Source organism: Phalacrocorax carbo, chromosome 28 (genome assembly GCF_963921805.1).
Source record: "Phalacrocorax carbo chromosome 28, bPhaCar2.1, whole genome shotgun sequence".
In the NCBI taxonomy this organism is placed as follows: Eukaryota; Metazoa; Chordata; class Aves; order Suliformes; family Phalacrocoracidae; genus Phalacrocorax; species Phalacrocorax carbo.
The window spans coordinates 3,222,759-3,237,265 of NC_087540.1; the positions used below are offsets into that span (position 1 = coordinate 3,222,759).

Here is a 14,507-nt window from a genome sequence, read left to right on the forward strand (position 1 = left end):
CTGGATGTCATCCCCCTCTGACTGCAGCGTGTAGAGATGAGCGCTGTGGGAGGATGAAATGAAATTCAGTCCTTTTAAGGACCAGCTGGATGTTGATTCCAGTTCAGGTCCTTTACTGCTGAATCACCCAGAGTGCAAATATCGAGTAGGGTGCTGTCAGAGATGTAGGGGTGTTCCCAAGTGTTCCCATTGCCAAACTGACATTCGTTGAGAAAGAAATGATGGAAGCCGGAACCAGTAGGTGTAAAATGCCCCAGCTAACACTGCTGTTTTAAACTGGGGGGTTTCTTTTCTGTAACTCTTTTGTTCCTATTTCCAGTCTGCTGTTCTACATTGTCTTAACTCATTTTCTGTGCCCCTCCAGACAACATCATCTGCCTTGAAAGGTGCCATTCAGCTGGGCATTACACACACAGTTGGAAGCTTGAGCACCAAACCCGAAAGAGATGTTCTCATGCAAGATTTCTACGTAGTAGAAAGTATTTTCTTCCCAAGGTTGGTGCTTGCTTTCTTTTCCCTGTGGTGCTTTGCTAGTGAGTAGCAGCATTAGTTCCTAACCCTGCTTGCACCAAACCAGGACAGTTGAGTGCAGGAGCGAGCACAGGTCTCCTGAGCAGAGCTACTCAATGCACTGCGTACAGACCACCTCTGGCTCCTGCCTTCCACCTGTTTCTGAAGAACCCTGGCTCTTCCCTATATACGTCCACCATCGGTCTTGTGAACAAACGCAGGCTTGCTGTTGTGTGTGCCTGTATGTGTCCCTTCTGGATGGGTGCTTTCTAGCCCTCCAGTGTGTTAGGAGCCAGCCAGTGGGTATTTGCTTTTAGGGCAGTTTCTTAAGAAATTTTTCAGATATAAATACATGTGTGTGCTTCTCTCCTTGATCAGTGAAGGGAGTAACCTCACCCCAGCTCATCACTACAATGACTTTCGGTTCAAAACCTATGCCCCAGTGGCCTTTCGCTATTTCCGGGAGCTCTTTGGGATCCGACCAGATGACTATCTGGTGAGTTGATGGCTGGACTGGGTTCCCATTTGTTGTGTACTCTGTGTGGTGGGTGTTTGTCCGCTTCCCCCCCGTCAGACCTATGGAGCACTGTGAGGGCCTGTGGCAAGCTCTGTAAGCACAGCAGTGGATGCTGTATGTGACCCTGGGTTTGCCTCTGTTAATGTTTAAAAGGAAGAGCCTTCATGCTGACGTTTCCTGTTGGCGGCTCTCTCACCTCTGCGTTTCTCACCTTGTCCCCCTCAGTACTCGCTCTGCAGTGAGCCACTCATCGAACTTTCAAACTCTGGGGCCAGCGGATCCCTCTTCTACGTATCCAGTGATGATGAGTTTATCATCAAAACGGTTCAGCACAAAGAGGCTGAGTTCTTACAGAAGCTGCTGCCTGGCTACTACATGGTAAGTCACTTGGGCGAGGCTTTCTCTGCCAGCTGGGAAAGGGTCCCCCAAATGTGCACGTGTGGCAGATATTGCTACGCACCGCCTGGTAGGTGTGAGTGGAGGTTTGATCTGTGCCCCAGCTGAGCGGCAGCTTCTCTCTCAGCTGTCCAGCGACAAAGTCAGTTACAGACTAATGCAAGCTACCTGGGCATCATAAGCCCGGCGTGCTGTGCAGGGGTCTTGGGTTCCACTGTGTGGCTCGGACCCTTTTGGAAGATTGCAGGCTGCTTTGTGATCAGCTGTGAACTACTCGTTGCTTCCTTGCTGCACAGCATCATGCCCATGATGCTTTGTCTTGCAAAGCCGGGCTTATGTTTCCCTTCCTGGGACTATACTTGGTTCTGTCTGCAAAGATAAAGTATCCTGCTGAAGAACTCTGATTTTATGTTTCTATATATAGAAGCATCAGCTTTGGAAGTAGAGATGTATTAATTTTATGGAAGTGGCTGTAGCAAAAAAGGCTTTATTTGTTCTGGAGCAAAATCAGACCCTGCCCTAAACACGGTGTGTGTGTGTGATCTGGCTGCTCGTGTTATGTCCAGCCTGGCCTTCACAAACCACCTCTGTGAAAGGGAGCCTAGCCATGAGGTAGTCCTGCCATGTAGAAGTGCCTTAGGACTTCTGATGCTGTTGGGGTCACCAGCTGAATTCCTTAAACTGCTCCTGAACCCACAAATATTTTTGCTGTGACTATATCCCAGAACCACATTGCTTTTCTTCAAAATCCTGTTTAGCACCTTCTGCAGCCATGAGAGTTTAGATCCATCTCTATCCTGGTGTATTTAGCTTGACCTGAGTGCCAGATTTAAAAAGGCTAGGCACAAGATCTTCCTTTGTTCTGAAGGCTCCCCAGCTTAGCTTCTGAGTGAATGAGCAGCAAACTCCTTCCTTCCTTCCTACAATCTTTATCTGACCCATTCAGCTTTGCAGAGAGGTTATTAACAACTGCAGACATCACCCATCTGTTCCCTGTGTTCACCTGCCCTTGTCTCTTAGCTTCTTTGGCAATGGCTTTGAATCATTGCCAGCCCCGTTTCAATATAGAAGCACAGGAAGGAGCAAATAACTCCTAAGTGGCATGTGAATAACCAGAATGGCTCTGAAGGTATTTCTTTGTCTTTGGTGTTTCAGAACTTGAACCAGAACCCAAGGACGCTGCTGCCAAAGTTTTACGGTTTGTACTGTGTCCAGGCCGGAGGCAAAAACATTCGCATTGTTGTGATGAACAACCTACTGCCGCGCTCTGTCAAAATGCACCTGAAATATGACCTGAAGGGCTCCACCTACAAACGCCGAGCATCCCAGAAGGAGCGGGAGAAGGTCTTCCCAACGTACAAGGACTTGGATTTTATGCAGGACATCCCCGATGGCCTCTTCTTAGACTCTGACATGTATAACGCTCTGTGCAAAACGTTACAGAGAGACTGTTTGGTAAGTGGAAGGGTGAAGGGCAGCGTGGAGAGTTATTTCCCTTTCCTGAGCCTTTGCCATGAAAGGGTTTCAGGAGCTGCCACCTCTGCCTGGGTTGTTGACTTAGAGAGCCCATTTTTGATGGTGGTGGATAAGAAGCAGGACCTGGACCCCAGTTTCATTCAATACTTCCAACCTGAATTAAACCCAGCGCTGCCTCTAGAGGTGGAGGAAGCACCCTCTGCCAAGATTGAGCTCTGGAGCAGGGCAGGATCCAGGGGAGGGGCAGGATGCTTGAACAAGTCTGGTCTCAAGTTGTCTACCGCCTTTGGGTGGCCATGCAGAAGTCCCTGTTCTCCCTGGCTTGGGTCCCCGTCTGCACAGGGGTACTAGTGATGCCTTTCCTCTAAGTCCCTTTGGCGAGCAGAGATGAGCTGACTGTGTGCGAGCTGTGTTTTAAAAGCCATCCCCTCAATACGCTCGGGGCTCTAGGCGAAAATGCTGAGTACGCAGCTGAAAACGTCTGCTCTGACAGTTTCACTGGGCTTGCAATAATGAGTGAGCCTTTGTCGACTTTCTGCCCAGGTCCTGCAGAGCTTCAAAATCATGGATTACAGTTTGCTTGTTGCAATCCATAACATCGATCTGGCACAGAGAGAGCACGCGATGGCAGACGGCACATCGCAGACCGATACGCGGCGGCCCGCTGCCCAGAAGGCCCTCTACTCGACCGCCATGGAATCCATCCAGGGGGAGGCCCGGCGAGGCGGCACCATAGAAACAGATGACCAGTAAGTCTGTCAGTGTTCCTGTTCCCAGTGAAATACTGCGAGGAGTGAGGGGTAAAACCCAGGCTTGGCTAATGAAGACTTAATTTAGATGCAGACTGGGCTATACAGGATTGCTGTCAGGCAGGGCGGAGAGGTCGCGATGTCAAATTTTGTGCTTTTATCTTTGATTTCCCTTCCTTAATGCACAAAAGATTTTTCTCACCTTCCAGGTGGCATTTGAGAGTTCTCTGCCCACCATTTGCTGGCAGCTCCAACTAGTTATTTCCATCCACCTCCAAGAGGCTTAGTGAATGCTTTGTTAGATCAGACTTAACAGCCCATAAAGTCCAGCTGCCATCTTAGTATGGATGGTGGTAGATGGTCTTTACAGTTGCTTGGTCTCTTCTCATGGATGAGTGGGGATTAATCCTTATCTTCAATTAAATTGTCATACAGAGGGAAAAGGGGGTCAGCCCTCGGGAGATTTAGCTAACTTACTGAAATAGCATTTCGCTCTGACTTGCCTTCCCCAATTTGTTAGCTGAACAGTAGGTGCCTCCCGCATGTTGACGCTTGTTAAATAGTTCGCATAATATTCAGCCCACGCTAGGCTGCGTGAGAGAGGCAGCGGGGTGTGAGAACACCCTGTTTCATGTTTGTGCCCTGTCCTTTTCTAGGATGGGAGGCATTCCAGCCCGCAACGCGAAGGGGGAGAGGCTGCTGCTGTACATCGGCATCATTGATGTGTTGCAGTCCTACAGGTAAGAAGCGTTGAGAAGCAGCTTTGTATCACCTAAGGCTGAAGGCTGCTTTCCAGCATTGCCTGGCCCTGCTAGGCTGTCAAGATTGGCTTTCAAGAAACAGTTAAGACACAAGTTCACTTTTTTAACTGCTTTCTCTTGAAGTCGGGCACTTTGGGATCAATTTCTGGGTCTTTCTTACTGTATTTGCTTCATGTTCCTGGAATAGATTTACTCTCACGAAGCTGTTTTTGTGTGCTGTGGTTGTCGTACACAGACGTTGTGCAGGAAGTGGCAAGGAAAAAACAAGTGGTGGCTTAAAATGGCCATAACCGCCTCTCACTGTAAAATGAAAAATAGCTGTAAGGCTCGCCTTTTCTTCTATTTATATTGAAATGCAATATGCAGAGGGTTATGTATGTAAAGTCTCTGTCAAATGTCATCACAAGTTAACTGCCCTTGATAATTACGCCTGTGAAACTCTCCCCTTGGGAACTGTGCAGTCAGCGCCGGTGTCAGTGGAATGGTCTTAGAAAAATGTGACAGTGAAGAGAATCTAGAGCCAAAGAAGTCTGCGCTTGCGGTTTGTTTGCCGCTGTGGTCAGAAGCCAGGCTCGGTACTGAGCCAGCACGGTGTGGTACAGACAGTGGGACTTGGTGTGAAGATTGTTCTGTTCTTTGTCAGATTTGTCAAGAAGCTGGAGCATTCTTGGAAGGCCCTTGTACACGATGGGGTAAGTAGAAAAATATCACTTTTTAGCTTGTTTAACAATAATATCAGTGTCTTAAACTGTGCTGGCTGTCCTTGCTCCTTCTGGGCATAGGATCCTGGATTTCTAAGGTGTGTGTTTACCCTCTTATATAAAAGTAATACTTTCTAGGTACTCTCAGAAATGTTGGGTTTGTTAATGCCGATCATCTACTTGCTCATTAACAAGTATTGATTACTTTGCCTACTGCTTGTAGCTAACTGCTTCTCACAGCTGCTAGTGAGAGTGACTGTGAGAATCCCTGGCTGTTCCTAGTCCAGCACAGTGTGTCTTTCAAGGCTCACAGCCTGAGAAGCTCATGTTAACCTTGATCACTTACTAATTCAGATTCACACGTTAACGTCTGTCCCTTGGACTTCTAGGACACGGTATCTGTGCACAGACCCAGCTTCTACGCCGAAAGGTTCCAACGGTTCATGTGCAACACAGCCTTCAAGAAAATACCACGTAAGCACCTCCACGCAGCTGTACCCTTGGCAATTGCCATGGTTTCTGCCTTCTCCCTGCTCAGCAGCTGTGGTTTGGGAAGGTGGACGGCAGCACGCAGAGCTTTAGGAAGTCTGTTGTGCTGTGTCACCCCTTCCTTCCTCTTAGATTGTTCTTGCCTCGCAGACATGACCTTATAGGAGCTGTTTCATCCATCAGTTTGTTCCTCCAGGGCATGGCCCTCACGCCAGACTCTGTCACTGGAAAGTTGCTGCGTCGGGTCTTTTACTCCTTCCTTGAATATGTTAGAAAAATGCTTTGTTTGGGTTTTTTTTGTTTTTTTCTTTTTCCTTAAGTAAAGCCATCCCCTTCTAAGAAGAGCCGGTCTGGCACAACGGTTCCTCGGCGGAGCTGTCAAGGAGGAGTGCCTTCCCAGTCGCACATGTCGTGCGAGACAAAAGCACAAGTAACGACAGAGGTGGATATTGAGCAAGGTTGGTGCCTGTGCTAAAAACAAAACAAAAAAAAGCCTATAGAAGTTATTTTTCAGCTTGTATTTGATCAGAGCTTGCTGCCTCCTGAGCTGTGCAAGACGCCTCCATGTTGTTTTGTGGTCTTGCCAGGGGAGGGCCTGTTTCCTGGGGCTTTGGGTGCAAGAGACCAGACAGGGCCAAAAACTCCTACGGGCCAAATGGCCTTTGGCAGGATGGTGAGAAAGCCTGGAGGAGCCGCAGTGAGCCCTGCAAGGGCCTAGCTGTTTCCAGATGTTCTGTTGCAGCAAATGCAGGGCAGGATGGTAAACCTCATGGTAAAAGCCAGTCTTTAATCACAAACAGGATAAGACCAGGTAGTGGAGGTGGGGAATTGCTGCTTTGTGGGATTTTTTGGCCTTGTTCAAGCACCTAGCGTGGCCTGCGCTCCCCCTGGGAGGTGGGCTGAGGCTGCGTGGCAGCCCTGTGTGCTTGGTGCACAAGCTGCTGGGGTTTGTGTCAGGGGAGAAGCCCGGCTGGGCAGTCTTGGTCTTGGAACAGAGCTGTGTGCAGGGCTGGTTCTTCAGTGCTCGGGTGTCTTAGGTGTCTTGGGTGGGATCCAGCATGGATCCTGATCCCTGGCCAGTATGGGAGCTCATGCCACACGACCCTGCTTGTGCTGGTGATGGAACAGCCTGTGCTTCAACTCAGGTTCCCACCTTGGTCGCCCAGATCTCCTGCCCAGGACCCTGCCAGTAGACGAAGCTAACAGCGATTCCATTGCAACAACCCTGTCCACTTCTTCCCTGGGCAGCGGAGGCCTCAACTCGCCTGCAAATAGGTAAGGCTCGTGCAGTTTCGGCTCCTGGCGGGCCAGTGGCTCCTGCGAGTTGAGTTTGTGAGCTGTGGGAGGGCTCTGTGCTGCTTTATCGGTTGTTTTGGGTTTGGCATGCTTGCAGAAATACCCATTTGAGAGGTCTGTGTGTTGTTGACAAGCTCTGCTGTCGGTTCAAGCATGTGCAAGGGGGGAGCATTGCTGTTCCTGCGTGCAGTCCGTTACAGATGACATGATGTTGCATCTTCTGCTTGGGCTGTGTGGAGATCCCAGTGGCTTTTAGTTCCTTGTGTGTTCTGTATTTAATGGCTTTGTTCTGGAGTTGAGGTAATTGTGCTGACTGAAGCGAGTTGGTGAAATTGTCACTGCGTTAACGTGGTGATGGGTGATGCTGACCTTCCCACAGCTCTTTTCAGAGGGTTGGGCTCTCTTGCAACTTACTGATTAGGTTAGCATTGAGGTCCGACAACTCCTCAGGAAAGGAGACTGCAGGGATGTGTGCAGGTGCCGTTCAAAATGTCTCAGAAGCTGAAATGCATGGAGAGCCCTGAGGGAGCTGGTGGCTGCCTTTGAATGTGTCATTTCTTGCTGAAGTGGTAAGACTAGCAGGGAGGAGGAGGAGCTGTGGTCAGAGGATGATCCCTTTCGTAGAAGTTATTCCGAGGTGTTAACTTCTCTTCCTGGAAATTATCAGAAACCATCTTCCCCATTCCTGACGCACTGCCTGCTCAGTGGCAGTGATCGAGGTGTCCGCTCTCTCCTGAGGCGCAGGAGAACAAGATGCAGTTGTAATTAACTCCTCTTAATCTCTCTGTAAAACACGGACACTTCTTGGTAGGGATCCTGAACCAGAGCTGCTCCTTTCCAGTGCATCGGCATGCCCGAGGTGTTCTTTTTATCTACTTAACCGCGGGTCTCTCTCCCTCAATCTCTGTGTAGGTCAGTGGGCGTACAAGTGCATAAAGCTGACAGCTCAGCAAAGGATTTGACTAGAGCAGCTCCCGGCATCTTCCTGTCTAGGTGAGGGGAGGAACCAGACTTTGCCTCAAACTTCTCCTGCCTGGAGGGTGTGCTCAGGGAGACTTACCTGGGATTTGGCCTCACGCTTGTTGGTCAGCGGTTACAGAGGTTTTGTACAGGCAGTTCACTCCTAAAATGCAGTGCTGTAACAAAGCGTGTCCCCGTGCCAAGGCTCAGCAGACCTTAACCTGTCTGCCTGTAAGGCGCAATGGTGAAGCCTCTGGGGATGGTGTCCTCCTTACCCCACGTGGCACTGAGCGCCCGTGGTGAAAGCACGGGTTCTGGTAGGTAAGCTCGAACGTGCTGCACAATTGGGCCGAGTCCCAAGTGGTTCCCCAGCTGCAAGGCCTGATCTGTGTTTGCCCCAGGTACCTCTGGAGCAGAGCACACCGCTTACCGTACCCAGCGGGCGCTCAAGCGTGTGGTTACCCTTTGCCAACATCCCGTAAAAATGTGTGCCAGCGCCAGATGGTGGTAACGAAATCCAGAAGGGAGAATGGACCGGTGTTTTCTCCCGTGCGGGACTTTGGGATCTGAGCTCCCTGCATCAGACCTGTTGTCAGAGGCTTAAATCCCCTTTTGCTACCTTGGGAGATCTGTACAGCTCTGCAAACCCTGAAAAGGATGAGAGTGATTTGTGAATTACTGATTTATAACAATGTAACTTGTTGAATGGATTTAAAAGGTGTTTGTGTTTTCCTTTTCTACAGAATCAGCCAGTCTAGCGGGGTGTTTATCACCCTTTGGGGAGGTAACCTCTTAAATCTCTGCAGACCTTTATACAGGGGAGTCATCTCACCCAAAACCTCTCCAGTTAGAGCTTCTGCCCTTCCAGGGGTGGGCACGGGGAAGTCAGGATCTGTTCCGCTCCAGATCTGCCTTAGGAACATAAGCTTGGCCCTCTCATCCGTGCAGCACAGCCTCGTGCCTCCCTCAAACGTTGCCACGTGCCTGTTTGCAATGTGCAGCCCGTGTGTTGAAGACGTGCTCTCTGCGGTGGCATAAGCGATACCGTGCAGGCGTGGGTGCCCTCGCGAGGCTGGGATCCCCCTCGTCCTCATCCCAGCTCTGCCATTAACCCTGGCAGCCGCATGCTCGCGCTGGGGACGCCTAAACATCAGCGTGTGCCGCTGGGAATGGAGGCCGCTGACTGGCATTCTGCGGCGAGGGGTTCCAGAGGGCGATCCCCTCCGTTTGAGAGGGGCACTTCTTTTCCTCTTAGGCGCTGTGATTTAGCGGTGGGCTTGGCTGTGTTAGGTTAATGGTTGGACTCGATGATCTTAAGGGTCTTTTCTAACTTAAATGGTTCTATGATTCATCCTGCAGCCCTGCATTAGGACAGCGCTGCTTAGTGCTAATTAAGACAGACCTCAAGGGCTACATGCGCTGTAACCAGCCCTGAGCGTCCTTGCCTTTGATTTCTGCATAGGTCAGCAGCAGCGAGTCACCACTTAGAGAGCTCAGCAGAGGAGGAAGCTGGAGCAGCTCAGAGTAACCGGCTGTGTGGGTGAGGCGTGATCAGGCAGAGAGGGAGCTGTGCCTTCCCGACGAGGGTCCCCATGTCTCCGTTCGGGTGTTGATCCAAGGGTGTTTGTGCAGGGTGACGTGTAGCCTGATGATTGAACAGCTCGATGCTTCCTGTACTTGGGCAACAGGCCACTGAATACCTGCTAATTAAGGCATCCACTGCAATCAGGCAGTGACAAACCCTGGGTGTTAGCTGCAGGAGGGCCAGACGGGTCATGCCGTCCGTAGGAGGTTTCAGGACTGCCTTGGTTAGTCGCCGGTGCACCCTGACTGCTTGGCCTAGGTGAAGTACGCACTCGCAGGCTTGGCTTCTTGCTCCAGGGGGCAAGGAGAGAAGCTGTGGTCACCATATCCTCGGTAGGAAGCCCCAAGCTGGGAGCTGGAGCTCCTCAGCCTGCAATTGCAGCCTTTTAGCTGTAGGATTGTGAGAGAAGTGGGAAAATAAGGGGGTATTAGAGTAAAGCAGGTCTTTTTCCGTGCCCCACCTTTTCTCCTTGGCGATGTATCTTACAGGTGCTCAGCCTGTCCGTGTCGTATATCCTGCTGTCAGGCTATAGCTCATGCTCAGAGCTTAAAAGGTTTGTAAAAGGTTTGCCAGGGCCTTTTCCAAACAAGGGCTCCCCTGGAAAGGCTTTGACTCACTGAGCGCTGGTACTTCCTGGTTTCTTTGTCCCTGGACAGTTTTCACCCAGGGCCATTTCTCTGTTGATGAGGCACTTGAAAACTTCTGTAAAGAGGTGCTGCTGCTTGGCTGGACAAAAGATCCTCAGTTCTAATATCTGAAGTTGCATCAACTTGGGGGGGGATGATTTTCTAGGTGATGTTTTGGCTGCCTGCCCCAGCGGTGTTGCCTGTGCCTCCATATTAAACCTGCCTAACAAACGCCTTTGTGCCGCGCTGGGACGTTCCGTTGGCTGGGTTCAGCGGGGCAGCCCTGGAGATGTGACTTATTGACAACTCGCTTTTAAAAACTGCTTTACAGGTCTCCCCCTTCTGTTTCCCCAGCGGCTCCCCAGGACCTTCCATACCTGAGCACTCCGCAGAGCTGAGAGAGCAGCTCGAAGACCTGCAAGAGACAGAGATAAGCTTTGTGAGTACTTCCCCGTTCCGGAGGAAAAGAGCGGCTCTGGAGGGAGATGGAGAACAGCAGGGGTTATGTCGTCCCTAGTTGTGCTGGGGGACGCGGACACTGAGTGAGATGTGTGAGTTGACCAGAGTGGGAGCAGATGTTCTTCCTCCCGCTCTGGTATGCGGAGGCTCAGCCTGCCTTGTGCTAGGCACCATTCCTGATAATCTGCTGCCCCAACTGCTTTAAATTAGATAAGCAGGAGACAAAGCAGAGACGTTCCCCTTTCCTGAGGGCCCAGAGTAGGTCTGATGGCAGAGATAAAACAGGGTGAGGCTGACCAGGCCCATTCTGCTGTCCCCACGGAGGAATGCTCAGACCCTCCTGTTTTAATGTAAGATGGTGGCTGGGGGAAGCCTGACCACAACTGAGCTCAACAGCCCTCTTCTCTCTGCCTCTCCCAGGGTGGAGAAGGCGTGGGGGGGACCAGGCAGGAGAGCTCCTGCTGCTCTCCCTCAGAGGGAGGCAGACCCCTCCCCAGCATCTCCCCCTCTTTTCTCTTCACAGTGAAGCAACACCAAGACCACCGCGATGGAAGCAGATTGTCCTGTGCTCTGCGTGGTCTGTGGAGTCTGACAAACGTTCAGCCCCTGTTGCTGATTTTTTTTTTTTTTAAAAAAAAGACATCTTATTTGGACAGAAACCTAAAAGCTGGAAGGCAGGGCTGTGCTTAGTGGGATAGTATTAACAAAGACCAAGCCAGCGCAGCTGAGCCTCGGACACCTGGAAGTCTCCTTACAGCAGAGCCCACCACTGTGTCCCTGCTGTCCTTCTTTGAAGCCCGGCAGGAGCAAAGCCGGCTGTCGAGAGGAGGAGGAGGAGCTGCTCCGTGTGGGCTGAGGCCCTCTGGAAAAGGGATCCGACTTTCAGGGAGTTAGCTGCTTCCGATGCTGACACCACAAACCTTGCGAGAGCAGGCGACTCTTCAGAGTTCCTGGGGCGGAAACAGGCATTAGCGCCTCATTGGGGCAGTTTGCGACAGAGCAATGGGGTTTTATTTCGTATTTTACACAAGTTTTTAATTTAAATGTTTCTCTGAATTCAGTCATATCACTTCATTTTAGTCCTGCAATATAGTAATTTTTTTTTAATAAATAGGTTTTTTCTGTAGTGTTCCATCATAGAGTATCTCACGTGAGAGAGGCGGAAAGGGGGAAGAAGCCGCGCTGACCGTGGGCGAGCGCCTCTCCCTGGCTGCCGGAGCCGCCTCCATTTTCAATCCTGCATCGCCCTGAGACAGCGACGAGGAGGGCTAGGTGCTGCGCTGTGTTGCTCGGAGGACTTCGAACGTGCAAAGCTTTTTAAGACGTCAGGGAGGTTTTGGATTGCTTTGTCCCCCGCTTTTTAAACTAAGCCCTCTGTCCCTTCGCCGCCAAGCAGGGAGTCGCAGGTGAAGGGAGATCTTTGTAAGGGGCACATTTTTTTTAAAATATTTCTTACGCAAACGGACCAAACCCAGCCTGCTCCGTTCCCTTCCCCTGCCCTCCGTCCTGTTCGGGCACCACGTGCAAAACCCTTCCTGTTTTTATAGATCGGCTCCCTTTTGATATCTCGCCTGTATCGTAGCTGCGGTCGACGCTGGTGCTCCCGGCGGCTTGAGACTGAGCTTCCTACATAAATGGGACGGACTTCTGCCTCCACAAAAGGACGGGGCATTTTGAGTCCGATTTTAAACAAAATGATAAGCTGAAAGGAGGGATTGTTCTGCTGATTCCCGGCGGTGACGCCGGCCCGCGCCGGCTGCAAACGCTTCCCTGGAGATCTCGGAGCAGACGTTGGACTGATCTTTATTTTCACTAAATGCTTTTTTTAAAAAAATGAAGTGACTCTTCCCCGTGTTCCCGGTGGGTTAGAATCCTCTGTTCTTTTTTATATATATATATATTAAAAAAAAGTAATTTAAAGTTTGCCCTTGCGGTAGTGCAAGGGGTTTCTATACTAATTAGCAATGATTGCTAAGGAAACAAAGAATGTAGTGGTGTAGAAAGGGATTTTTTTAGTTGATGTTTCAGAGCCAAGTCTCTTCCCACCTTCTACTTCAAGCTTCAAGTGGATGCGACACAAGCTGATATTTTTTAAGAAAAAGCATTTTTTTGTTTTTAAAGAATTCTATTTTTTTTCCCGAAAGACCAAGTGGAATGGCCTTACTCCGGGTATCCGGATCCCCAGGGGGTTGGTGGAACACGAGGACAGTCGCTGTTCACAAACTTTGGTTCTCAAGGGCTCTCAAACCTTCTGACGCCGATTTAACGTCGTGACGAGACCCGTGAGCGGGAGGAAGATCGGCTCGGGGACGCCCGCGCCGTCTCTGCTGGACCTTCCCGTCTCCCTCCCCTGTACCTCTGACTCCATCCAGCAGGTTACACTTTATAGCTGACGTAACTGTCTATATTAGACACTCGTTTCTTATCTTCCCTCCTAAACCGTATTTGTTTTGTTTTACTTCTTCACCAGGAGGGAAGCAAACCAAGTCTCAATTTTTTTTTTTTCCATGGTTTAATATTTATGAACTTGTATTTAAGTGTTGGGTTGGTTATTTTTTTTTTTTCCCTTTGCCTGGGGATAGTTACTCAGTGAGCAGGGGGGTGGGGGGGTGGGTGGCGTTTATATATCGACTTCTGCTTTGTAATGGGTTCTCAGAACCGCTTCTTTTTTTGTGCGTGCGTGTTTCAAAGTAGCGGGCAACGGGTTTTCACGTCTTTTTAAACACCCGAGCGGCTTTTCTCCAGCGCGGGGAGGGGACTTTGCTTCTGCCATGCTGGGGTCAGGGACTGGGGGAGCAGCCGATGCCGCCGTGACCTCCGCATCGATGCCGGGTGATGGGACAGAGCGCGATGGACCTCTCCTGTCCTGCTCGGCACCGTCACCGCTGGGACCCCCAGGAGCATCGCCCGGGAGGGCCAGCCGCGTCCCCGTCCCCCCGCCCGGGGAGCAGCTCGTGCCATGCGTGACCCTTGTCCTTGCGGCTCTGTAACGCTTGTGGCCTCGTCCGCTGTTGGAACCACGCTGTCTCTTGGACGCGCAATACACGGTGTGCTGCTGAACCCACCGCCCGCCTGCCGCCTCTGTCTGGGGGGTCGCGAGGGGTGATGGGACCCCCTGCGGAGTGTCTGTGGGGGGGATGGGATGGGACCCCTGGGGGGGTGTCTGTGAAGGGAACTAGATGGGACCCCTCTGGGGTGTCTGTGAAGGGGGATGGCGGGGGACCCCTTACGGGGGCTGTCTGTGGGGGGGGCTGTCTGTGAGGGGGACAGACCCCTGGGGGCTGTCTGTGGGGGGGGATGGGACCCCCTATGGGGACTGTCTGTGAGGGGGACAGGATGGGACCCTCTATGGGGGCTGTCTGTGGGGGGGGACGGGATGGGACCCCTTACGGGAGCTGTCTGTGGGGGGGACGGGATGGGACCCCTTATGGGGGCTGTCTGTGGGGGGGGATGGCGGGGGACCCCTTACGGGGGCTGTCTGTGGGGGGGACGGGAGGGGACCCCTTACGGGGGCTGTCTGTGAGGGGGGGATGGCGGGGGACCCCTTACGGGGGCTGTCTGTGAGGGGGGGATGGCGGGGGACCCCCTATGGGGGCTGTCTGTGAGGGGGACGGGACCGGACCCCCTATGGGGGCTGTCTGTGAGGGGGACGGGACCGGACCCCCTATGGGGGCTGTCTGTGGGGGGGGATGGCGGGGGACCCCTTACGGGGGCTGTCTGTGGGGGGGATGGGATGGGACCCCCTATGGGGGCTGTCTGTGGGGGGGTATGGCGGGGGACCCCTTACGGGGGCTGTCTGTGGGGGGGTATGGCGGGGGACCCCTTACGGGGGCTGTCTGTGGGGGGGACGGGGGGGGACCCCTTACGGGGGCTGTCTGTGGGGGGGACGGGGGGGGACCCCTTACGGGGGCTGTCTGTGGGGGGGACGGGGGGGGACCCCTTACGGGGGCTGTCTGTGGGGGGGATGGGATGGGACCCCCTA

At 52.1% G+C, this 14,507-nt stretch overlaps 1 protein-coding gene across 7 annotated transcripts in view; it reads left to right on the forward strand.

The window, feature by feature from the left end:
• Nucleotides 1-13,590, forward strand: part of PIP5K1A (phosphatidylinositol-4-phosphate 5-kinase type 1 alpha) — a 28,175-nt gene extending 14,585 nt beyond the window's left edge. For 2 of the 7 annotated variants that reach the window (XM_064475202.1, XM_064475199.1), the window contains exons 4-16: nt 365-495; nt 889-1,006; nt 1,253-1,405; nt 2,579-2,878; nt 3,443-3,648; nt 4,305-4,388; nt 5,053-5,101; nt 5,500-5,584; nt 5,920-6,057; nt 6,745-6,874; nt 7,808-7,888; nt 10,421-10,505; nt 11,049-13,590. In XM_064475202.1, coding sequence (XP_064331272.1) covers nt 365-495; nt 889-1,006; nt 1,253-1,405; nt 2,579-2,878; nt 3,443-3,648; nt 4,305-4,388; nt 5,053-5,101; nt 5,500-5,584; nt 5,920-6,057; nt 6,745-6,874; nt 7,808-7,888; nt 10,421-10,505; nt 11,049-11,051 — 1,563 coding nt within the window. In that variant the 3' untranslated portion in view covers nt 11,052-13,590. The other 5 variants (XM_064475203.1, XM_064475200.1, XM_064475206.1 and 2 more) reach the window with 5 other exon arrangements.
• The last annotated feature ends 917 nt before the right edge of the window (nt 13,591-14,507 follow it).